Source organism: Centruroides sculpturatus, unplaced genomic scaffold, assembly GCF_000671375.1.
Source record: "Centruroides sculpturatus isolate CEXI.00-Female unplaced genomic scaffold, Cexi_2.0 scaffold81, whole genome shotgun sequence".
Lineage (NCBI taxonomy): Eukaryota > Metazoa > Arthropoda > Arachnida > Scorpiones > Buthidae > Centruroides > Centruroides sculpturatus.
The window spans coordinates 108,866-136,375 of NW_019384371.1; the positions used below are offsets into that span (position 1 = coordinate 108,866).

At 28.0% G+C, this 27,510-nt stretch overlaps 1 protein-coding gene and 1 long non-coding RNA gene across 3 annotated transcripts in view; one reads left to right on the forward strand and one right to left on the reverse strand.

The window, feature by feature from the left end:
• The window catches only part of LOC111614785 (HBS1-like protein), a 52,926-nt gene extending 27,584 nt beyond the window's left edge, over positions 1–25,342 (forward strand). The window contains exons 6-16 of one of the 2 annotated variants that reach the window (XM_023356149.1): positions 803–902; positions 9,067–9,231; positions 9,414–9,548; positions 11,003–11,113; positions 14,352–14,464; positions 16,175–16,291; positions 16,417–16,650; positions 18,337–18,510; positions 22,839–23,139; positions 23,232–23,376; positions 24,827–25,341. In XM_023356149.1, coding sequence (XP_023211917.1) covers positions 803–902; positions 9,067–9,231; positions 9,414–9,548; positions 11,003–11,113; positions 14,352–14,464; positions 16,175–16,291; positions 16,417–16,650; positions 18,337–18,510; positions 22,839–23,139; positions 23,232–23,376; positions 24,827–24,835 — 1,604 coding nt within the window. In that variant the 3' untranslated portion in view covers positions 24,836–25,341. Of the gene's footprint in view, positions 1–802; positions 903–9,066; positions 9,232–9,413; positions 9,549–11,002; positions 11,114–14,351; positions 14,465–16,174; positions 16,292–16,416; positions 16,651–18,336; positions 18,511–22,838; positions 23,140–23,231; positions 23,377–24,826 lie in introns of both variants that reach the window. The other variant, XM_023356157.1, reaches the window with a different exon arrangement.
• LOC111614801 lies at positions 13,228–25,907 on the reverse strand. The gene is made up of 3 exons (XR_002754991.1): positions 25,871–25,907; positions 13,725–13,943; positions 13,228–13,647 (listed from the first exon to the last, which is right to left on the reverse strand). It is a non-coding gene; the product is annotated as an uncharacterized LOC111614801 (long non-coding RNA).
• Between the last annotated feature and the right edge of the window lie 1,603 nt (positions 25,908–27,510).

Below are 27,510 nucleotides of genomic sequence, written 5' to 3' on the forward strand. Positions count from 1 at the left end.
GAAGTTATTTGAGTTTGGCTGGGGATTTCTTGCTTCACTTTCTTGTTCTACACTTTCCACTGTATTGTTCCAGTTGCTTCAGAATAATTAAATGGAAAAAATTTGAGATTTTAGAGGCTATGAAAATCCACTTGGAATGTTCTTTGCAGAAAAACTGGTTGAGATTTTGTGCAGAAAATTATAAAGTTTTCTGAAAGATGAACTGAAAGCTATACAAAATAATAATGATTGTATTATTGGACAAAATTGTTTCAAACATAAAAACTTTTTTTTTAAGGAAACATGGCAAATTCTTTGATCAAACCAATATTATGCTAGTTTAATTATATTTATAAACTTTTATGAAATAATAATGTTGAGTTATTTTATCAATTAAGATCATCAGATATTAATTTTCCTTATAAATTTGGGTCATAATTCATGTTTTTATAGGAAGAAAAAAATCTTTATTTTGTTAATGGATTTAAAGTTTTTTAGGGGAGGTGTAAAATATTTACAGCTTTGAGATATTTTTAAGTTTAGAACCACATAATTCAAAATATTAAAGTCATTTTAAAATGTTTTTCAAATGTAGAAATCAAAATAAAAACCAATTAGAAATGTTTGAACATTAAACATAATAATTCTTTGACAAATATTTATTAAAAAGTATTAATTCTTCCAGTAGTACAAAATATTCGATTCTTACAATTTAATGCTGTTGATGAAATGCAAAATTTCTTTAAAATTTAAATTACAAAAACAGATTAAATTGGTTTGCATTGCTGCAGTTTATTTTGAATTTTGCAAAAATTTTTTCTAGGTAATAAAGATGAAGAGAAAAAATTATTAGAAGTAGATAATCAAGTAATTACTAAAATTGAAGAAACTCCTAAAAAGGAAGTTAGTAATCAATTTGTACAGTAAGTATTATTCAGTTATTTTGATGATTAATATGATAATTCAAAATAGTATAAATTAAAGTCAATTAAGATATAATTCATTAAATTAAAATTTTAATATTTTAAATACAGTAGTGCTTAATGTAATAACCAAAAATTTCTATTAACTAGTCCTGATGTCGTCAGATTAAGTAACATTAAGATTACAGTTAGAATGAATAAAAGCAAAATTTTTACTGACATTTAAAAGGACAACTGTATAATTTGAAGCTTTATTAATATGTAATTTATCAGGTATTGTTTGTCTGCTACAGTCTTTAACTATAATTAACAATTTAAACTGTTGTCGTGCAAGCAAATAATGATTAAAACTATTAATGTTTTATATTTAAAGCACTGGTTAAGAGTGATGAACATAACTGATAATTAAAAATAATAAAATCCATGGCCGGCGTTATTTACATTTAATACATAAAAAATATAAATTCGACTATTAACAAAGCTAAAAACTTTGTATTTGTCCTTCTTTTCGCCGTTCTCACCATCAGCAGTACTTTTAAAAAGTTCACAAAAAATCAGAGTCCTGAATCGACATTAAGAACTGCTGCAGTTAATAGCAATTACAACTCAGAACTTGCTCTTCAAGCTGTGTTATTTCCAAGTAAGAATTTTAAATCACTGTTTTATTTAGAGTACAAAATAATTTACATTAACATAAAAATTCAGCATGAGTAGTTTAAAAAGGGCTTTAGAATATAGGTTAAGGTAAATGTAAGTTAACAATTAACATTAAAAGTATATTAAAAAGTCATTAGTAGTGCTTTTGAAAGTGTTTAAACATTAAATATACAATATAAGCAACATCCTAATTTCTATGCTCCAAATAACATCAGATGTTTTATGAATATACAGTAGGCCAGAAATTGATTTGCATATGTTANTATTATCAATATGTATATGATGTACTTATGTAATAATAAAAATACATACATACACAGTCTTGCATTTTTATTAGTCATGTTTTTTCCATTTGAAAGGGTTAAAGAATCTGTCTAATGTCGATTGCATTTCTCTCTTCTTCAGGATTTTTCAGAAGTAATTAATAGCATTGTAATTGTAGAAATCCCCAAGCCTCAACCTGGTTTAGATGCCATTCTAACACCATTGTTCTGACATCCTCCCACTTCAAAAGATCTTTAATAGCAAATATCGGCATTAATCCTCTTTTTCAGAAGAAAACATATCTCACCGAGTTTCTTGGCGTTATTCTGTTGTCAAATCCGTTTCGGGTTTCATTACGAGCTCTTCGATGCTCTTTATTTCTCAAATGTGATATTTGTTACTCCTTAAGCCGCATGAGTCTTCTCGATTATACTGTATCTTTCTTAGATAAGATTGAACTGTGGCCTGCTGTAGACCTGTTCGAGCCATACTGCCCAGCAACATCAGACATCTGCTCACTCTCTACCTTTGCTGTTATACTCTCACCTTTCGAAAATAAAAACAGATGCAAAACTTAACGAGTGCCCGCCCAACAGTCTTGCAAATACATAAAATAATTGTTTTTGTCAGAAAAATAAAAGGCTGGAATTTCAAGGGAAAGTTTCAAAGTTCAGAGGAATACTATCTGTTTAGTATATATCGGGTTGAGCATTGATATTGATGTCTCCTGTGCTCCAAAAAATTACCTGAAGACAAAGGAAAATCAATCTGTATTTGCTATTTTCGTCGCTTCTTTTTATGTTTGTTCAGTAAAGTGTTTGTTATCCGATCATGTGTTCGTTGTCCGATCATAAAAATCTTTCACGAAAGTGTTCGTTATCCGATTTGTTCATTAACCGATCATCCACTGTATTGATAAAAACCAAATTCTGAATGCAAACAGTACTTAAAAAGTACAGTAGACTTTGCTTATTGCATTCAGAAATTGCTGCTTTTAGGATTCTTAAGAAATTGAAAAATAGAAAAATGATACTTGAATTATAGTGTTTGTATTCAGAAGAAAGGCATTTGATGACATAAGTCTCATTGTGATTTTGAGATAATTTTACTATCATTTTAAGGATTATGGGTTATATAAATTACTTAATCTTGTGGTTAAGGTAACTCTTTCAATAGCTTTATCATCTAAATTTAAATATTTGTTCCATTTGCTTCTATTTGAAAACATTTCAAATATTTTATTTCTCTTTGAAATACACAATAGTCTTTTATTAATGTTTGTAGTGGATAAATAATGCAATACTGATGGAGAATTAAAATTGAATGCCAAATAACATTTGGAAAAGACAGAAATACATGAGAAAAAGCCAACTGATGAAGAATAGTAATAGACCTGAAATGTACACATTGGTTTAATAAATCTCATAGTGAACTTTCCAACTAAAAAACTGTTCTGATAAGTCCTTTTAAATAATAGCAAATTCAAACTTAATAGCTATTAAGAATATTAATTAATTATAAAATAGGACAAAAAGTAAATAATAAAACTTAAGATTCTTTGAGTCCTGAACACCTTTATTTTTTAAAAAGCAAGTTTCTTTTACTTTGTCATTCATCATCATTTTTCTTTTCTAGTACTCCCTCTGCACAAACAAATAGTAAATTCATATAATTAAATTCTTTAATTATTACATTTTTATGAATAAAGTAGAATTTTGTGTGCGCGCACAGTTAGTTTAAATTATATAGTTATATACAGTCAGACATCGAGTTTTGAATAATTTCGTTTACAAACAAAATGTTGAATGCCATATTTGCTCCAGTTGCTGAATAACCTACTTGACAAGAGTTGGCCACAGATTAGAGACACACATATGGTCAATTCCCTATACTTCCTGTTTTAAAGAGTTGACAACCCGACTAATCAACGACAGGACCACCGATTCAGAAGTTAGTGGCACCAAGATTGTCTTGCAGGGCACGAACCATTGATGATATTGTTATTCAAATTATATTTCAATGAACATGTGGGTAAGATACTACTACCATTTTTGGTATGCATTGCAATTGAATTTAAATCAAATTAATTAATAAAAACCATGTTAATTGACATTCAATATGAAAGACATCCACAAATCTGTGTTTTAAAAGTGCTTAACTCAAATTAAATAACAAAAATGTATTAATATTATATTTAATATTAATATATTGCATCTCTATTTATAGCACTTTTTTGTAGTGATGGTTTCAGTTTTGGTTGGCAGTAATGGAACATTTTGCTTTATATATATATTGTGAGACCCGAAAGGCCCTGGGTCTAATTTATGAATTTTTATTAATAATGGTAAAATATCGACACAAAATATTACTTCATTTTTGTGAAAAACTAGTGTTTTGGACATGAAAAAAAACCAGATAACAGATGTTACTTCCTTTCACAGAAGAGAACATCCTCTGACTTTCCCTTATCTGGTTAAAAATCTCACTCAGATGGGAAATGGTTACCCCTCATTCATCCCCCTTTCGTCCGTTCTCACGAAAGAGTTACTGGCCGATGATTGGTCGAAATTCAGGAGATATAAGGGGAAATTAGTCTAAATTCAAGGAGTTCTTCGACAGATCCGAAGCATCTAAACTCCATACGTTTTTCCTCTTGATGACCAACGCCCTTAAACGAGTCCCATAGACTAAGTCCCGAGTCTGAACTTAGTGAAGATACTTTTATATTTGTGCACGTATTGATCTCCCGTACGAAGAAGTAAATGAACTCTATCTACAAGGTGTCCCTTACAGACAGAGAAGAAGACGAACGTCAACTGAATCAGGTTGTATGTTTATAACAAATTTTGTGAGCTCTCTCTCTCGATCGCGCATTAGCATAGAATAAGTCTTGCCTATATCTTGTCGCTTAATTGTCGTTCATCGATTATTTGTATTCATTTGTTTTTGAATTATTAAATTTACTCTTGTTAAATTTACTTAAATGTCTCTTAAATTGATTCCGAATCAGATCGCAAACGCGTGTTAATCCGCATATAATAAGTGTGATTAACTGGTGTCAAGGAATCCTGACGAGCATCTGAACGTCGCCGTTTGGATCATATAGCGATTATCGCCCTCCTATAAAAAGTTAGAGAGCCGATCACACGATCGCGCGCCGTAAGTGTCATAGACTAAGATCTACGTCCTGACTGATCTCACAATATAATGGATACATAATGTTATATTGCATTTGTAGGCATTTTTATGCATGAAATACAGCTAAAACGGAAAGGTAAAAAAAGGCTTTGTTTTGATAGTTGGGAACAGATTAATCCATTTTATATTGTTTCTTATGGGAAAATTTATTTCAGTTTGAGTACAAATCGGTTTTTGAACAACTTTTAGGAACAAATTAAGTTCAAAAACCAAGGTTTGACTGTATATAATTAAAATAATTAATTTTTGACTTTAGAAATTGTATAAATTATTCTTTTTTAAACAAATCTTCAGTTTGTAGAAGTCATCAAATATATTGTAAAAATTAATTCAATTATTTGTTAATAATTACTTAAACTACATAACAGACTAAGACCTGCTGGTCACAATTACATAATGATGTAATTGTGACCAGCAGGTCTTAGTTTTTGTCAGGACTGATACCAGTGTAACCTCTGTCAGGATGAGAGGGTTATGGTTGTTACGCGAGCGGTCGCGGATGCGGTCGTTCGGGTGGATGGAGTGAGAGACAGCGCACCAGAAGTGACTCATGTAGAAACTTGGTTAACGTAACAAAAGTTTAATGGGTCCCGATAGACTATATATCTTTTACATTTAAGGTTAATTAAGTTTTTCGATGGTATAATACGCAAATGAGAGAGATAGTTTATAATTGCTGTGTGGTGATAATTACCTTGAGGTTGGGTAAGTCTTTGTGAGGTTCAGCAGTTCCGAATTGGCGACATCGGTAATAATTCCCAATAAGAAGCACTTAGTTTGTTCGATTTCTGATGAAATAATCCAAGGGGTTGGCACTTAAGATGTTTGTAAGTCGATGGTTTGTAGGTAAATCCAAGAATATGCACTGAGCGATGAGTTGAAAACTAAAACTTTCTAAGGATCGGGTGAAGACGGTAACTCATAGAAAGAATGGTGACGACTGTGATGAAAATAAGTTTGTAGCTATATTTATTTGACAACTTTGCAATAATAGGTCGGAAGGTTATGTGAAAGCATCCTTTCACCACTGAGAAATTGCTGAGTGATTAACTCCTAGGTGTGAAATTTGATACTTAATCAATAAAATACTATTGTTAACAATTTAGGTCAGGCTGTAAGTTAGTAAACATGGCTGAGTCTCACATAATATTTTAATAATAATTAAAATATTACATCATCAGTCCATTGTTTCATATTTTTCAAGGTCATCTGCAATTGTCATGAAGTAGTTACCTTGATTTTTATTATTAAAAACTCAACTTTTTGTTAATGATAATTTACTGAACATCATTTGACCTAGTTAATTCTTGATGAATTAATGTCATATACAAGTTCATTTATTTATTTTTTTGGTTTGTTGGATTTGAATCCATTATTTGGGATGGTCATATGATTCAGAGAGCTGAAGTGTATGCTTTGAGTGATCCAGATTCAAATCTGGATTAAATCCACAGAAATTTTCATTGGTAGTATGATCCAGATATATTGGGTTTCTCACTCGTCATTGACTGCTCTGTTGTGACTGGTCAACCTATAATGATTAAAAGTTTTATTCTTAATGTCCATAGAAAACCAGGAAAAATTTTTTAAAATTTAATTTCTTGTAGATTTTATTGTATATTTATTGTACTTTCTCACCACACCTGGTTGTATATACTTCAAATAAACAATGATCTACAATTAATCAGTAACCAGCGTGAAATTCTTTAAAAATCGGCGAACGTTTTCAATTCCCCTCCTGGGATCTTCTTCAGGCTTATTTTTATACCTTCCATTATATATGGATTCTTTAATTCTAATGTTTTTAAAAATTTGAAACATGCCATTTTCCAAAAAAAATTCTGATAAATCATAATATATTTTATAAGATAAATTTATATGAGGTATTGCACACAATGAATCCCCATTGGTAAAAAATTATATTTGAAATAGCACGTGAATGCCTTCCACTTTCGAAATTTTTTTTGGAAAATGGCACGTTTCAAATTTTTTAAAACATTTGAATTAAAGGATCCAGTTATAATGGAAGGTATAAAAATAAACCTGAAGAAGATCCCAGGAGGGGAATTGAAAACGTTTGCCGATTTTTAAAGAATTTCACGCCGGTTACTGGTTAATTGGAGATTGTTGTTTATTTGATGTATATATATTAATTTGCATTTTGATTTACTAAATAGAAATGAATTATTTTAAAAATAAAATTATAATTTTTTTAAAAATCAAGAACTACCATAATATAAAATATCCGTAAATCAATACTATTTAATATAAAATAATGTGTTATTATAATTGTCCTGAAAATTATTATGGTATAGTAATTTAGTTTTATCATAATTAGGATTCAAATGTCTTAAATATATATCAGGAAATCTTGAAAAATATTTGTTTTTAAACAAAATTTTATAAACTTATTTATTACACTTATTTAGAAGTTTTTTATCATTATCATTTTTTTATTTAGAAGTGATCTATTTCATAAAGAATAAATATTTTTCCTTTAGGAGATAAAATTTTTAAACAATGAACAAACTTATTTAATCTCATTCTGATTTGTTTGACCTAATTAATTGAACATCCAAGATAATTAACCTGTCAGTTGTGATAAATATTGCAAAAATTTTTTAAGATAACAATTGATATCAATGGAATATCATTACCTTATTTATCTATTTTGCAATAATTAATTGGAAAGAATATGTACAAAATTTAAAATTTGTAAGAAATATGAATACATTGGAAATTGTTTAAATATTTACTTACATTAAATACAATCTCATAATTTTTTTTNATATATATATATATATATATATATAATAATAATTATTGTTAATTAATTGTACAGCACATTATTATTATTATAAATAACTAAACATTCTTTTGTAGAATTGATACAGAAACAAATTTTTATTTTTTCCTTTCAGTCATTATTTTAACTAATTTCTAATCAAAATTATAAAATCATTGCATAAATAATATTTATACAATAATTTTGTTACCATTTATTATATCCACAACAGCGGTTGATGTATTCTTACCTTTTGTGTTTCATATTAATCTTTATCACTTATTTTTTTTATTTTAAGCAAACACATTTCACTTGAATCTTGTAACCTATTTTTTTTATATCCTTTATCTTATTTAAAATATTTATTATATTCTTTTTTGTAGCCTTTTTGCATTGTTTCTCTTTATCTCTTTTTCCTCTTTATTTTTATAATCATAATTACAAAAACTATAATTATAAAGGATGTTTTGCTTTTTTTTTTTTTTTTTAACACAGTGTCAATGATTTTCTGCAGACAATGAGATATTGTACTAGGCTTAATGTGAGCAGCAATTTTCAAATTCAATGATTATAAAATTACTTGAGTATTGATAAAACTGTACCTTAATTAAACTTATTAAGAAGACATAATCAAAATATAACCTTGAAAAGTTATGTCTTCTTAATAAGTTTTACACTGTTGTTTTTGGAAAAAGTATTGCTAATTTAAACAAATCACTAATCACAATTCATAAAATTTTTATAGTATAGAAACCAAATAAAATTAATTATATATTTAATTTTTAAACTGCAGTTTATCCTCAGTTCCTTTATATTAGAAAAATATATTAGAAAAGTTTGAAAATGTTACTATTATGAAGAAATTTATTTGGCTGCTGCTTTATGTAACTTTTGATCTGACATCTGCATACTTCTTTCTGTAATTGTATCTAACTTCCAATATCAAAATTTTAATAACATGGATGTGCTGTAACACTCTGTCTACATGTAAATTTGTCTTGTATTATAATATAAACAAACATAAAATTATTACCTAAAACTGAAAGATTTTTAAAATAATTTACTTTTATTAAAAAATATATATATAGATTTAAATTATACTGTATTATTATGATAGATATAATAGCAATATATTATTAAGTTCAATAGTGAGTGATCTATAACAATAAATTTAAAAATATTAGTTATTACATTAAACATTTAATTTCAATTGATTATATATAACTATTCTTAAACAGTAGTACTTATTTTAATGTATAGAATGAATACTCCTAAAGATGAAAATGAGAAAAACCATGTTTCCACCTCTATACAAACAGCTAAAATCTGTGAAGAGGATAGCATATTGCTGGAGAAGGAAAAATTAGATGTCATTACAGAAACCTCAGCTACGACAAATGAAGTGATACCCACCCAAAAGCCTAAGTGTGTTGCACAAAATTATATTTCAGTAAGAGTATTATTTGTTCTTGTTAAGTAAATCTTCATTTTGTAAAAGTTTCATAAATTACTTGTAATAAAGGTTATGTACTGTACATTATTTGTCATATTAATAAATAAATAAATACAATGATATTAAATCAGAATTAATAAGATTGATTTTGTAGGTCGAAGAAAAATGAAAAAGATATATTACTCGAATATCAAAAAGAACGAGGTGGTGAAAAATCGTTAATCAACATGGTAGTTATCGGTCATGTGGATGCGGGAAAAAGTACTCTTATGGGACATTTATTGTACAGGTATTATCAGTAACTATTAATTAATTTTACAAATTCAAACTGCTTTTTTCATATATTGTGAGTTTTCTCAAAACTATTTTTTACATAATAAAATCAATCAACAGAGTATTCAAATTAAAGAGTTTGACTGATTTTATTATTACTATTTTTTGAGGTTTTATTTTTTAAGAAAATTATGCATGTCAAAGTATAAAATACTTTATAAAACAAAATAAGAAACTGTTTTGATTAAATTAAAATTGACAAAAATTTCTAATTTAACAATGTTTAAAGATATATAATAAAAATAAAGCACAGTTTACAAATACATTTTAACATTTTAGAATGAACAATAGAAGAATTTGAAATATTATGAAATTTGGTGGATATAAATTTATTTAAATGTTAGTTAATTAAAATCAAATTTGTTATAGTTAAAATAAGCAAAAACAACAAAGTTTTAACAATATTAATGTTGCAATAATAATGTAATAAGTATATTTGTGAAGATAAAATATGATAATTTTTTGAGCCATTGTGAAAATTATTGTGACATTGATTAAAAATTGCAACCAGGCATTGTGACAATCATATTTTAAATTTATTTAATTTAATATATATACCCTCAATTTCAGTAGTGTCTTGCCTCTGTATGTAATACTTTTTCTGATAACAATAGAGTCATGCCAGTCATATATCTAAGACCATTCTTGAGAATTTTAAAATTGAAATTATGTGACTTCCATTTTCAGTTGGAAGTTTGTATTAGTTAATTGGAGCATCCTGCCTCTGAGATTTCCATATCTGGTCTTGATTTTCATCCATCTAACTCTGTTCTTGAAATTAAGGAAGATACACAGTTGGTGGGAATTTATAGGTCTGCAGTTTTTAAATTTCAGACCTATAAATTCCCACTGGTATATTCATTGGAATATGCCTGATAATAAAATGGAAATGAATCAAGCTGAATAATGGAGATGATGATGGAGAGAATAATGCTAAAATATACAATGCAAATGAATCTTCATTTTTCAAGCATTATTTACTCTTTCCTAAACCTGCTGTTACTATCATCAGAAACATCAAAAAATCATTTTATATCTTTACATATTCAACTACAGATAGTGAGAGATTTTATATATACTGCATAATATGTAGATTATTTAAGTTTTGACTTATTCATCAACAGTTAGTTTAAAATTTGAATAGTGAAGAATGAAAAATGGAAAATAACTCGTACAATGTTACTTTTTGAAAGAAATTTAAAGTTTGACTGTTTAAAATAAATATAGTTAGCATGATGCATTAAACAAACGGACAGCTTTTTGATTAACATAGCAGTGGTGTTACAAAATTCTTAAAAATCAGATTTGTTTTTTTATTTTCGACATTCTGTTAGATACTAAACTTATAAATGTATTTAAATTATATAAAATATATTGAATACATTTAGTAAATATGTTTCTTTGTTTCAGATTAAATTTTGTTGGAAAGAAAACAATTCATAAGTATGAACAAGAATCAAAGAAATTGGGCAAAGCTTCATTTGTTTATGCCTGGGTTTTAGATGAAACCAATGAAGAAAGGTAAGTTATTTCTTTTTTTAATGATAAAAATCTTGGATATCGGTGTCATACTTTGTTCATATTTTTAGTCTACGTTATTAGCTTATGCTATATACAGTGGAAGCTGTTGTTTATTTTATTAATAACATTAGCAGGCCATACAGAAAAACTTTTATGAAGAAAACACAAAATAAGTAAAGTAAATATCCATTCAATCAATAAACTGAAATTAAAAATGATTAAATTTTTAGTTGTTGTTATATGTTTAGTAATTGAATTGAATTGAATGATTATTTATTTATTTTTAATGTTCTTCATTAAATTTTTCTATATGGCCTGCTAGTATTATTAATTTAAAAAAAATAGAAAAATATTTAGTTTATAACTATATAACTTTCATAAATAATATTTTTCAAAATAATTAATTTTTAAGTATCTCAGTATTTAGGATTTGTGTATTACCTTTTAGTAAAATCAACATTTGTATATAAGTTGCCCTCTAACTTGTATTCAAATATCTAAAAGTTAGTTAATTGTTAAAATCCAAAACTTCTTTACCAACTGTTTATCTGAAATAAAACTATCAAGATCTTTACCATTCTGACAATTTCTCATCTTTTGTGAACACCAACTACAGATGATGATGATAGAAAATAAGAAATTGTTGGAAGGTTAAAGATCTTGACTGTCAAAAAGATGAAATATGTGATACAATGTGGATTATTGAATCAAAATGCATTCATTTATCACAATAAGACAAAACGAAGAGAAGTAAATTAGTTTTTATTTTGTTATTTTTTTATGCCCCTTTTAAAATAGTTTTATCTCGAATAAACAGTTGGTAAAGAAGTTTTGGATTTTAACAATTACCTAAATTTTAGATATATACATAATAACCAACTGAGGTTTTTTAAAAGTTCATGTTATACTTTATTGATTTTATATACAAACAAAAGACATTGCTAAACCTGATATACTATAAAGCTAGACACCAACCAATGCCAAATTCTATCGGGCTAGACATGGCTATATTACTAAATAAATTATGCAACCAATTTTGTACTAGAGGGAGGTGTTGGGTGCCATCTCTTAGTAACTTAATTAACTAAAAATTATAATTATTAAATTTCAAATAATTTAGAACTATTGGAAGAAAAAATCAGCCCTGAGCAGGACTTGAACCCATGCAGATACATTACCATGCAGATGCATTGCCAGTTACACTACCTGGACCTCCAGTCTGATCTCCCCTTCCTGTATATATAAGCTTATGTTATAACCATCAATGATTATTACAACACCAGTTGGGATGCAGCCATGTCCTGTAAACACCTCCCAAGGCACTCAACTGGCCATTGCAATCCCCAGCAAGGCGTGTGTGTATGTATATGTACATAAACAAAAAAATATTGCTAAACCCAATATACTATAAAGCTATACACCAACCAATGCCAAATTCTATTGGACTAGACATGGCTATATTACTAAAGTTATTAAGAAATGACACCTAACGCCTCCCTCTAGTGTCAAATTGGTTGCATAATTTATTCAGTAGTATAGCCATGTCTAGCCCGATAGAATTTGGCATTGGTTGGTGTCTAGATTTTATATACAAATGTTGATTTATATTGAGGATTTGTCTCTTGTATTACGTTGTAGACACAACTGATCAAACATTAAAATCAATATGCTACAAATTCTTTATATACATTAGCTTTATACAGTAACAGTTATAGAAAGTGCATCATCTATGACAATGATCTCCAAACTTTTTTGATCTCATACCCCTAAGACAAAAATAATTATAAGTTGTACCCCCTATAATATAATAAAATTTACTAAATTTCCACTATAAATACATAATTTCTGGTAAATTTCCTGCTACCTGCAATTTGAATTTTTTCCGTGTATGATTGCAAGTGATTGTGAGCCCATTTCTTTCAGGACACACACACACAGTATTTTGAAGGGAAAATTGACATACCCCAAGTATCACTTTGCATACCCCACTTTGGAGACCACTGATCTATAATATATATAATAAAAAGCATTTAATAAATGTGTAAAGTAGCAAATTTGAACTGTGATTGCAATTTTGTAATGATAGCATATGCTGTTAAAATACAGAGAGAAAACCAAAAATGCAATTTATTAGATATAATAGTAAATTGAACTTAAGTTTTGTTTCATACCACAGCTTCATCAATACTGCTAATGAACATTATTTATGCTGTGAACAACACGTCGTTGCAGTAAATAACACAAGTAATGGAAAACAGCAAACAGTTATTTTTCATTTAGTAGGATTGTAATACTTCATAACAACAATTTTGTAGCACTGGTGTAGAATGGATGAGTTTCTTTAAGTATTCTATACCAAGCTTGTGATACTAACTTATATTCATTTCTGCACTTGATATTTATTTTCAGGCATCTTCTCTGAAATTTTTGTGTCCGTGATATGCCAGCAGTTCTCAATAACTTAATGTTGATCAGAACTGTTATTTAGTCAGTTTAGGCATTTGATCTGGATATCTTATAGAAACTTTTTTTACCTAAACAACAATTTCCACATCAGTTTAGTGCTGATAGTGCTAAAAAAAATGATAAAGAAAAAACATATTATACTTACCATCTTGGTGCAATGATGATTTCAGTTTAGATTTTGTTCCTTGATTGTTGGAGGTGGCTTGGTAGATAAGATTTTTTTGTAATGCTTTGCATTCACAGACCCATTTATAAATATAGGCTGCTGACACCTTTATTGGATATGCATTCTTACACCATTTGACTCATCAGAAACTTTACAGCCTCATCTTCTGTACATCTGATATAGAATTTGCTGTCAGATCTGTGCAGATTAAATTTGGATTTATATAAAAACAAAATGGAATACCATAATTGTTAATCCTGTATATCCTGGTTTAATTTTTTTAAATTTCAAATTAAAAAATGTTTTTACTACAATTTATTAGTCTCATGACAAATTTGTGGTTTATATGTACTAGTACAATGTATTTTATGAATAAATGTGTTTATCTTCTACAAAAGCATGGTTTGATGATGTGATGAAAAAAAATTTATATTTATTCAGAAAAATTATTTGCTGTAAAAAATTTAAATAAACTGTAAATATTGATTTACATTATTAAATATATTCATTTATGAACAGTTTCTTAATTTCATGTAATTGTTATATGAAATAATATAATTGCATATCACCATCAAACTTCCACTTAGTATTTTTATTTATTTGTAGGACACGTGGAATTACAATGGATGTAGCTCAATCACGATTTGAAACAACACATCATGTTATTACATTATTAGATGCTCCAGGTCATAAAGATTTTATTCCAAACATGATTACAGGTAATTTTTTGAATGTAGTTAGGTAAATACTTTAATTTTTGCACATTTCTTTCCTGTTAAGTAATGAAGAATGTAGTTATTAATAGAATTTTAAAAAAACCTAATTGAATATTTGTAAATGCTTGAAATCGCATTGTGATATAAAAAATTTCAAAAATAAAATGTAATTATTTTAGAAAATAATTTATTATCTGTGTTCAAGGTAGTTTTGGTAAATGTAAATTGTTATCTTAAGGCAATTTTGTTAACTTGTCACAAACCTGTTCATTGCATCAAATAAGAGATATTTAATGAAGAATTGTTTTTGCTTTCTGAAAATAAATATTTCTATTATTTTACTGAAATTATAATTTTGTTATTCATTAATTTAACAGTTTTATATAATTAATTTTTATCTATACATATCTTGAAAATTATACTAGATAATTTTTATGGCTTAATTCCATGCAATATATTTGCGGAGAGTGAATTTTGTAAAATCAAACATGCTTGCTCCAGATGCAATTAGTATTATAAATAACTTTATAACTCCAAACCAAATTCTTCTAATCATTAAGTTAGGCAAATGTAGCAATTTAATTAATACAACAAATTTTGTTTCTGTAATTAAGGTATATAATTTCATTAATTTTAATCATGTTAAGAAAATAAATATGTAGATATTGCTGTATAATATTGTCCAATGATTATAAAATTATTTAATATATATATATATATATTGTCAGCGATTCCAACAATAAAGGCAATTTAGGTCTTTTTTTCTTTCTTTGGGTAGACACGGGAATTATAATTATATTTGCAGATTAACTTAAACATTAAACTTACCGAATGAAGAAGATCTTTCTTGTAAAGATCAATTAATTTGTTGTTAAGTGACCATTCTGTTTCAGATTCCATAATGGCTTTCTAAAAAAGAATAAACAAATGTTTCAGAAGCAATAACAACAAACATTATATATGGACAGTACTTATCATTTGTCAATAATTAATGTAAGTACATAGATATAACAACTATACTGAATACAAATATTATAGAGCGTCGTTTATCCGAATCAATTGGGGGACTGGAATTGTTCGGATAACTTATTTTTCGGATAACCAATTATGTACAAAAAATATATTAACCTATCCNATATATATATATATATTATTAAATTTAATTATTGTTATTTGTAATACAAGTTATTTATAATGAATTTTTCTAATTTAAAATTCTTCTAAACATAAAATAATTAATTAATAAATATTATAAGGTGACCTATATTTTATATATATTTACCTTTACACATCATTTAGAAATATGTTTATTTCCATCTAGAATGCTAATTTATATATATACTTAACCCATTAAGATTTTTCTTCACATATTAACAGAATTAACAAATTGTTATTTGTATTTGTTGAATCAACTCTTTAAAAAAATATATCCAAAATAATTATTACAGTCATAGTACTAGATGGTGGGGGTATTTTTTCAATAATCATGGTAAATTTTAAATTGGAAAATTTATTTTTAATTTTAGTTACACAAATAATGATACAAGTTCAGTTTTTACACTTATTAATAATGATTTCAAACTTAATTTTTTGTATTAATTAAATTAATTAGGCTTTTTAACATACAAAATTTTAAAAATATTTAGTATAATGAATATTTAAAATAATAAATTATTAATTGAAATATTTTATAAATTTATTAAAAATGAATAGGTGCATCTCAAGCAGATGTTGCAGTTTTGGTTGTTGATGCGACTCGAGGAGAATTTGAAACCGGATTTGATGCAGGTGGTCAAACAAGGGAGCATACTATGCTAGTAAGATCTTTAGGTAAACAATAAAGAGAAAAGGAATAACATAATGATTACTTCTACATCAAAAGTTTTTACCCAATTACCTTAAAATTGTTTTAAAAAATTAATGATAATCTTTATAATGACTGAAAATCTTTTTAGGTGTTTCACAGTTAGCTATTGCAGTAAATAAATTAGATAATGTGGACTGGTCTAAAGATAGGTATAATGAAATAGTCTGCAAACTTGGAGTATTTCTTAAACAAGCAGGCTTTAGGGAAAGCGATGTCACTTTTGTGCCATGCAGTGGTTTAACAGGAGAAAATTTGACAGAATCTGCTCAAAATTCATTGTTAACTTCTTGGTATAAAGGTCCTTGTCTTGTTGAAGTTATTGGTAAGTTAAAATAAGTATTTTAATTACAATATTTGTCTTTCATTAAACTCCTCCTGCTAAACTCTTACTTCATCTGTTAACAGTTAAGCTTATTATTGAATAATGTTAACTATTTAAATATTAAATTTCAGCTGAAATAATCTTGAAATTAAACTGAATACAGTAGAGTCTGCATAAGTCGTCATAGGTATAACTAGACACCATTGGTTAAGTAATCAGTTTTCTGTAGTCCCGGCTTACTTATATAGGCATTAATGTTAAAAAACTCTGGTTTACTTGACACCATTTAATTCGTCACCACTGAATAAATTGACACTTTTTCTGTCACGTACTGGTTTAGACATTCGATAAGTCAACTCCCCTCCTGAAAAAAATGAGTTCACACCACACAGCTTAATGTCGCAGCAGAATCTGATTTTGCACTTTCACACTTTTCATTCATGCGTTATTTTCAGCATTTCACATTTCTGTTAGAAATGAGTATCCGAAACCTAACAACACTTACACCGAATGAAAAATATGAACTTGTATCTGAATTTGAATATAATAAAACTTTGCAAGCTGAATTTGCAAAACAAGAAAACCTTCCAAGAACAACATAGGTTAGAATTCTGAAGAAAAAAAGAGGATATTAAGAAACTTTTTCTTGGATCTTTGTCGTGACTGTCTCCAAAATGCCAGAGAAAGTCACCATAAAGGCGTCGAAAATGCTCTGGTACATTGACTAAAGAAAATTCATTCATCAAATCTTCCTGTTTTGGGGCCAATACCGAAACAAAGAGCAATGGAAATCGCTGAGGTACTTGGAGTAGAAACCATCTTTTGTGCCAGTGATGGTTGTCAGAGAGATACAGTAGTACTTTATACAGTACATGAAATGTATTTTCCTAATTGTAGTTTTGTGGTTTTTTTCAACTTTGTTTTAGTAATCATATCAGATAACTTGACATGTTTCCATTTCCCCTTAGGGTGTCAACTTATGCAGACTTGACTGTATTTATTATCATCAATGCTAATGGTATTTGCACATACATTATTTAACTAGTATTGAATTTTGTAATCTATGCTATAATTTCAATTTCATAATTATTTTTATTCTGAACGCTTAATTGCAGCATTATTAAAATATAATTAAAACATTAAAAACATTACTTAAATTTAGAATATGATAACACACTCTTATCTCAATATTTAATATAATTAAACTGATTATATTACCAAACCTTAATGATCTCTAAAATCATTTTTTATTCTTTATTTTCTTCTTCAAAGTACTTGGATAAAAAAATACATAATTACATAAATCATTTAAAACACTAACATTTTTCTAAAATGTTTTTCATTTATTTATATTGTATAAATTTAGTGTTTTTATTGTCTGAAAATTTTTTAAATATAAAATTTTTGATTGAATTTAATATTGAAAACTAATATTTTCATTTTTAGATTTCATTATTCTTTCTTATTAGAAGAAACAAAACCTCTTTTTTTTTGTTACTTAATATTCTGTAATTCTAGAATTTTAGAAAAAGCTTTATATTTTTTATTTATTTTAATAATTTAAAAAATTCTTAATTGTTTCCAATTTTTTGAATTTTATAGATAAAAAATATTCTAATAGATGTATATAGTCTAACTTCGATGAAATTTTATGACATATTCCAATACATGTTGAATTCTTTGCAGATAAGTTTAAAACTCCAGAGAGACCAGTTGGAAAACCTTTTCGTCTCAGTGTTGGTGATGTGTACAAAGGAATGGGATCGGGTTTTAGTGTGTCTGGACGTATCGAAGCCGGTTACGTACAAACTGGTGATCGAGTAGTGATTATGCCTGCGGGAGAACCTGCCACAGTGAAAGGTAATAGCAAATAATAATACAGTGGACTACCTGTTTTTGAACACTTTTCTTTGGCTGACTGAATTTCATAGGTTTTGCATATGCTTGAATCTCTTTACTTTGACACCTTACATATTGAACAGATTTTTTAATATTACAGCTCCATAATCTGAACACACGTTATAAAAAACATATCTTCTACAAATGCATGGTAGTCAAGTGTTTCTGATTTATTTTTAGGCACATTCATGATCTATTAGTTGGTTTTTATACTTTAATTGATTGGTTGAAATTGTTCTCATTTTGAACAGGGGAGGGAGAGGTGGAACAAGAAAAAAGCATGTGAATGTATGAAGATCATTTCAATAAAAAAGATTACTCGATGGGATGATGTCTACTGCTTACTACTTGTAGCAAAAAATGAATTGTGCAGCATGTAATAGCTTTTTTTCAGTTCTACAGATTATGGCAACAGTCAGTCAAACATCAGTCAGTAATATGTTCTAACTAAAGGAGCAAATTTCTACCATCAAAATTCAAGTGGCACATGGAGGAATTCTGTAAAGTGTCACAGAAGACTTTCTGAAACTTGTGATAATGCAGCACTTCCTTATCCAATAATAATTTGGTGGTGTTCGTTGTAAAGGCAGTTCCAGTACTGAGTGTCAGAACAGATCTGTCATCCTGTTAGTGCTATCAACCAAGAGCATGTCTGTCAAGTGGAGGCATTCTGCAGAAAGATCATTGGTGAAAGCTCAAAGAATTAATGAGTGAAATGAATATTTCTTTGATGTCAATGGTTGGCAGTTGACAGCACTAACAGGATGACAAGATTATCTGCTGTTTGGTACCAGAACAGCTTTCACAGATGATAAACACCATTGAACCACTGTTGGATAGGAATGTGCCATACCATCACAAGATTCAACAAGTCCTCTATGACACTTTACAGAGTTTTTCCATGTGCCACATGAATTTTGATGAAAGAAGTTTGCTCTTTTCAAAAGAACATTGTTTATAAACATTTGTAGTTCTACAGATTCAACATTCACGTGTAGAGGCAGAAATGAGGCTGTTACATCACAATTAATTTTTGCTACAAGTGACAAGCAGTGGACAGTATCATCACTTTTATTGAAATGTTTCTTGTATGATAATCATTGTCTATAGTAGAGTACACCTGAGTACACCTAGAATATCAAGAAATAGCTCAATGCAAAGAATTGAATTTAGAAGATAAAATTAATGTCATACAAAGACTGAAATCAAAATGAAATTAAAGACAAGTTGCCCTATAGTTTGGAATATCTATTGGGCAGGCTCCTGGATTCTCAACAGCAAATGACTGTTCAGCAGGAAAGCTTGGACTTAAGCAAATTGACAACTGCTTATAACAGTGAACTGGACATAGTCTTACTATGCAATTAATGCTGCATTGCCTGTTAGTGAGGATTGCAAAGATTTGGATGATATTTCACTAGAATATGAAAGGGTGAAGAGGAGATTTAGTATACTGAAAGCTTGATTTCATTCAAGCAGGTTTGGAGAGATTATTGAAAAAAAAATGAGATTTCATCAGAAAAACAACCCTAATTTTTTGCTATTTTCAAGCAATTAGAAAACACATATGCACACATGGCATACAGAAATATTCTGTGCAAAGCAAAATAACAGATTATTTTCACAACTGAATTGTTTTTCTATAAATGCTATTTTACAGTACAATACAATATTTATATAAAAACTTATGTTAATATTTTAATAAAAATTAAAAATTTATTAGGCTAATCTTAAACTTACTAATTGTTTCAATTTGTGTTTTTGGTTAAATATATTAAACTTGTTTAGTTATCATGATTTTTATTTCTCCCTCTACAGTAGTCATGCTGCATAGTGCCAAAAGTGATGATAAAAATATAATACTAGTGATACCCAGTATTATATTTTTATCACCACCACTGCTGCAAGTAGTGATAAAAGCCCTAGTCTAGTTATTTTGACATTTTGCATGAAATACCCTATGTGCTATGGGAATACCCTAAGCCACACATCTAGCAATGCCATGATGCCACCCATCATTTACAGATTGGGGATTTTTTATTGACTGACAGAAAATTTGGGGAATTTTTTTAAATAAAAGAAGTTTATAAAATGATAAAACCACTATTTTTCTGAATTGTCTAATTAAATAATAAATCACACTTAAAAATGTTAGCTAATTTGTATGTTTTCCATGTGGGAATGAGCAAATATTTTATTAAATTCAAGTTGGCATGAAATTTCACCCATTAATTAGTGTTGAAAAGAATTTTGAAATAAAAATGAATTTTCTTTTTTATTTTATTTTAAAAGCTCTGTTTTGGTTTCAGTTGTTTTGTAAAAATCAAAACTATGGTTTGGTAAGACTGATTCATCCTTACTGCAAGCAGATAATCATGTAAGTAGACAGTGATACAGCAAATGACAACTGATCAGAAACAAAGTAAACATATTCCTATTTCACTCTTAAAACATGTAGTTTCCTTGCATTTTGGTGAATTTTCTCAATTTTTATAGGCTTAGCCGAGATGCCTTACCATATTTTTTTACAGCAAATTTTCCTGGGGCTGATTTAATTTCTGAACCTCATTTGTATGATTGGACATATTCTGCATCTCTGGTGAAAAGTTTAAAATTTGTTATATCAGAGTACAAGGACACATCATTGAAGAATACTTTCATCACAAATGTTGCATATTAGCAAATTGTAAAATTATGTCTTATTGGTCAATTTGCATTATTTGCAAGGCTGAATTTGATAATTTATTTGTAAAATTCGTGATAAAACTGTTCTTCAGTAATGTATCCTTGTTGTGAAAAAGCAGGGACTCTGGGGTAACCCCATTCCACATAAAGGATGGACAAGGAAATGAAGATCTGTGGAATCCTTCTTTATCCTAACTGGTGTCAGAACTCTTATAATTTCTTTCACATTTTAACTCGCAATTAAATTATCTATCTACTGAATGGAAAAGTATTTAGAAACTTGACCAGAATTTTAGGAGGGTTTAGTTTAAATGCTAATTGATGTGAGTTACACGGGCCGATGATGGAATTTGTCATTATTTGATTAATGCCTATTACGAATCTATACTAATATTATAAAGAGGTAAAGTTTGTAAGTTTGGATGTAAGAGGTAATCTCTGAAACTACTCATCCGATTTCCAAAATTCTTTCACCAATATTTAGAATTAACTGTCAGGGTGGACATAGGCTGTGTATTATTCCGTTAAATATTCATATAAATTAAAAAATATCATCTAGGTAAGCATTATATTTTTGGTGTCAACAGGTGGCGAGGGGCAAGAAGCGTACATATACGAGATAGGTAATCACACGGTGCAATCGTGTGGTCAGCGAGATATGCAGTGCACATGTCCGAACTTGTAATATAATATAGTAGAAGGGTTAGAAGTATGAAATAATCTGATAATCTTAATCTTTGTTGTTATTTTTTGCCTGAGCAATGTCAGGCTCATTTGCTAGTATATCTATATATTTGTTATACAAACTATATTTATCACATATATATATATTAAATGGAGATACAAATACTGTATTAAGAACAAAACTGATTAATTCCAATACTCACATAAAGGAGGACTATAAATCCTAACCTATTAAATCTATCCTGACAACAGACAGTTTACATAACAAAATTATATTATCTATGATTTGTGGATCAATGCCAACATTTTCAGTTGATGATGGAGTCAAGTTGAGTGCACAAATAAAATGCAAGAACCTTTTGAGATAGAGCTGGATAACTGGAGAGGGATGAGAGCATTGGGCATAAGCTTTAGCAAGAGTATGTTGGAAAGTGATCTCTCATCTTTTATACTGAATTCTATCCAATAGAAGTATTAGAAAATCCCATCACACTTCCAACATGTGCCAGAAGTCATGCAGTCCCATGGATAGAGAATGAGACATCTACTTGAACTAAAATGTCCTCATTCCACAGAAAAAGGAAGTTTTCTTTTACTTAATTTTTAGATTGATAAAATTTCTATCAAAAAATATTTTAACAAATTTGTTAAAATGAATCTCTTAACTTCAGATTCTCATATTGTGCTGTGATGTTGCAATTTTTTTTTATTATTATTTATTTCACATATAGAATTTGATTATTATTGTAAGCTGGCTTTAAGATGTATCAATTTTTTGTAGTAGAATATATTTTTCAGCATTAAATCCATTTCTGTGGTTTATCTTATTATATTCGGAGTTAATTATATCTTTTAAAGTAATAATGTTTAAAAACTATATTTCTATTACAATAAATAAACATTATCATCTTATTTTTCAGGGATTAGCATAGAAGAAAATTCTGTACTTCAAGCATTTGCAGGTGATCATGTAGGACTTTCTCTTTTGGGAGCAGATATGAATAAAATAACAATTGGAAGTATTGCTTGTGATCCAAATAATCCAATTCAAGTAACAACTAGATTTCAAGCTCGAATTGTGGTTTTTGGAATAGAAATTCCAATCACTAAAGGGTTTCCTGTCATTCTTCATTATCAAAGCATGAGTGAACAAGCAGTTGTGAAAAAACTGATTTCTCAGTTACATAAAAGCACAGGCCAAGTTGTGAAAAAGAAACCAAGGTCTGAAACAGTTTGATTTGCATATAAAAAATTTTACCATAAATTTAGTAAACAAATTTTAATACATAACTTATTATTATTTATTTTTTAAGATGTTTAACAAAAAACAGTAGTGCTATAATTGAATTAGAGGTAAATCGGCCAGTCTGTTTAGAATTATATAAGGATCTACGAGAATTGGGAAGATTTATGTTAAGATGTGGAGGAACTACAATCGCAGCTGGTGTTGTAACTGATGTAAATATATTTTCTGTAATTCTTTAATAAGATATTTTTAAGTTTTCTCCTAAATTTATTATCTTTTTTTTATTAAAATATAATATTAGATATCATTTTACATACAATTGAATATGAAATTTTAAAGGTTTACTGAATAAGCATAGGTCAAATAACATTCTTAAAATCTGAAAAAAAAAGTTTTATTTGTAATGCAAAATGTTTTCAATTAAAAAGATCAATGCTAAATTATACTTTTAGCTTAAGTTAAATTTTTGATTTGGATTATGTTAAAATTTCATATTCAATAAATTTACTAATCATTAATTATAGTCATCAACCCAAAAGAAAATGTTGATTGATTGCAGGAATTTGTATTGTAAAATATAATACACTATTTTGTGCAAAAAGAGAGAATAGATATGATAAGAACTAAATACAGTTAAATGGTTAGAAATCAGAAAATGAGGAATATAATGAATACTAGGATCTGATAAAAATTCTGATGATCAAAAGCCTGATAGTCATTTCTCCTATATATTCTTGACTAATAAAAATTTTCAAAATTTTTATAAATAAATTTCTGCAGATCTTCAGGGACTTGCTTAAACTATACAAAATTGTAAATAGAAAGGAAAAACATAGAAGAAATTTAAACTCTTAAATATTCGTTGGTTTATTTTTTTGGCATAGAAAAAAAAGAAATTTAACTCAAGTTTAGTAGATTACTTTTACAATAATTTATAAAAGTTAATGTAATAATTTATACCTTTACATCTGTAGCTCTAGGCACTATTTCTTTATTGACGAAATGTGCATTTCTACATCAACCACATTTTAATTCAAAATTTTCTTAGAACAATTTATAAAATATAATTATTTTTGAGTTTCAATTGACTTATATTCAAGAAAATAAATTTACTTCAATGCTATGACTCTTAAAATTGACATGTAAGATCTAGTAAATAATATTAAAAACAAGAAAGAAATTTGTAACAATTATAGAAGTAAAGAAAATATCTTTTGCAATTCAAAATTGTCATAATTTTAATAGAAAACAAAATAAAATAATATTAACAAAACATTTTTGACATAGCTCACATTACACAGACATTTGTTTGTGCAAATTTGGTAATCATTGATTTTATAGCATATCAAATTTTGACTTATGTTTTTGATGATGAAACAGACCCGTGATTAATTTTCTGAGCATGTAAATATGAATAAAATTTAATCTAACTACATTTTAAAAACTTTTTGTATATGGAGTAAAGTTTCAACTATTCAAATATTAAATGAATATTTAGATTCCTGCATTTTTGAAACTTAACAATAATATTACTTAAAGTTTCAACTACCGTATTATAGTTCTTGCTTGGACAAGCAATTTAAAGATGTATTTTAAGTTTTACATTATTTACATAGAAATTTGTTTTAAAAATTTCTAACCCAAAATATTTATTACTTTCAGATTCTCTAATAAAGAAATTTCAGTGAAATGAAAATCTGTGAAATATGCAAATATTATTCACCTGTATTGTTGGAATAAATTGAACTGTATTGAAAAATTATTAGTTCAAAATTGTATACACACAAAAATATCTACCTAAAATCATATCTCAAAATGTAAATCCATATCAAATTTAAATTAAAAGTTTTAGATGTCAAAATTTTTAAATTTATTATCATATAAATTGTCTTTTGCAGTATTTTAGATAAAAAGCCCAATTTATTTTTTCAAATCTAAATACCTGTATCAGTAATCTTTTAATTCAAGTGAAAGTGCTTATAAATTATAGAAGTACATAAACTTTTGAAGCAAATTTGAAAAATACTGTATAAATGTTGCAATTTTTTTACAAAAATAATTTGAATAAATCACTTCTCATATTCACTGATATATTATGGATAAGAATAGAAAGAACCATTTGTTAGATTTAAACTTTGAATTTGTTGGAACCCTGAGATGATGACGTTTATATAAAATATTAAAAGAATAGTGATGTAACCAAATATCATTGTAAAGAAAACACTGAAAATAGACTAGAAAAATTTAAGTCTATTTCCAGTGTTTCCTTTATGATGATATTTGGTTACATCACTATTCTTTTTGATCATTATATAAAATATATATAAAAGGCTTATATACATAAAGAAATCCACAAATTCTTTCTTTATCTTTGTTGTAAAAAATACTTGACCATATGATTTTCTATGTTAAAGGCAACAATTTTAACTAGTCATTAATGTTAATGGCTGTTTTATAATGTTCTCACAATATTGTAAGGTAAGAACATTATTGACTGGATCATTAACATAAATTTTCAGTTTCACACAAGATATGTTGTGAATTTGGAGGATATTTGCAAAATTATACCACTTTATCTGGGTACCGTTAATACAAGATTATATAACACTAATTTAACTTTAAATAAAAATGTTGAAAATAAAGATTTTTTTTTATTGTTGCAACTCAAACTAGCATGGAATATTTTATTAGCAAAACAATACTTACATTCTGTTCTGCAATGGCATCATTTATATTCCTGTGACCCAGGGATATTATTGATGAAGCTGCCTCCCTTAAACTTATATTAAGATCATCAGTGGGTAAAGAAATGCCATTTAATTAACACAAACATGAGTATATTTGTTTCAGAATACTGATAGGAGTGCCTGTAATAAAGAAATAGTTTATAAAATTTTTACTAATTTAATAACCACAAGAACAGAATATGTCAAAATAGGTGATAGTTTTTACAAACAGATTAAAATATTTGGTTAGTTAAGTAATTTGAAGAAATTTGCTGTTCCATTAAATTTTGCGTAGTTTTAAATGTAGCAAAGATCAAAATACATAAATTAGTTTCATTAACAATTAGTGTGTTTATAAATCGTTATTTTGTAATACAGTGGTGCCTCATATAATGTACGCCTCGAATAACGGACGCTGCGAATAACGGACTTTCCGTTCTGCAGTTACATGAGGCAAACAAGTGCGAATGATGTTTCCACTCTTTTGCCATTGCCAATGACAATCTGCTATTTTTATAATATATTATTAGTATATCTGAAGTACAGAGCTCCTGTTGGGATTCAGCTTGCTCTCTTCCTCAGCTTGCTCTCTTCTTTATTACGTACATCACCTCAGTGCAGAGTATTTACATTTATTCAAGTGTTGTGTAAATCATGGCTTCTAAAAAACAAAGGTGATTTCAATTGAAACAAAGCAAGACATCATCAGAAGGAGTGAAAGTTGACAAAAACTTCCATGTCAAATGGGGAGAGGTTCAGGAGTTTACCAACACACATTATCCAAACACAGCTGAGGCCAACAGGATCAATGATCTTTACAATGACACCCTTGCCCGTCATTTCCGACAGGTGTTGAAGAAGAGAGAGAGAAACAAACCACCTTGGACATGTTTTTCAAGAAGCCAGCTGCCAAAAAACAAAGGATGGAACAAGAGGAGTTCCGGTAGCCTCTCCTGAATCTGACTCCGATTAAAAAATGATAAAAAGAAACCTGCTGCAATGTGTAAAAAGTCTGTATCTGTATGAATGTGTAAATAAAGTGTTCCTCCACCTCCTCCTCACAGCATCTGACTACCCGGCATAATTGGTGACTGCTCCATTTTCATTTTNTCTCCTGAATCTGACTCCGATTAAAAAACGATAAAAAGAAACCTGCTGCAATGTGTAAAAAGTCTGTATCTGTATGAATGTGTAAATAAAGTGTTCCTCCACCTCCTCCTCACAGCATCTGACTACCCGGCATAATTGGTGACTGCTCTATTTTCATTTTTTTAATCGTATAGTACAGGGATGGCGAACCTTTTTCATTGTCCGTGCCACAAATTTATAAATAATCTTTATGAAATTATTAACGTGCCAAACTGAAATTGTCTAGCATAAATTATGATTCTTATATTTTTCTCTTTGTAGTTTTTTTTATTTTTTATTTTATGATTTTTTTTCTCTTTTCCTTTCACTCTCGAGAATAATTCAATAAACAAAGAAAGAAAACTTTTTGTTAAACAATTTTATTAATNACAGCATCTGACTACCCGGCATAATTGGTGACTGCTCCATTTTCATTTTTTTAATCGTATAGTACAGGGATGGCGAACCTTTTTCATTGTCCGTGCCACAAAT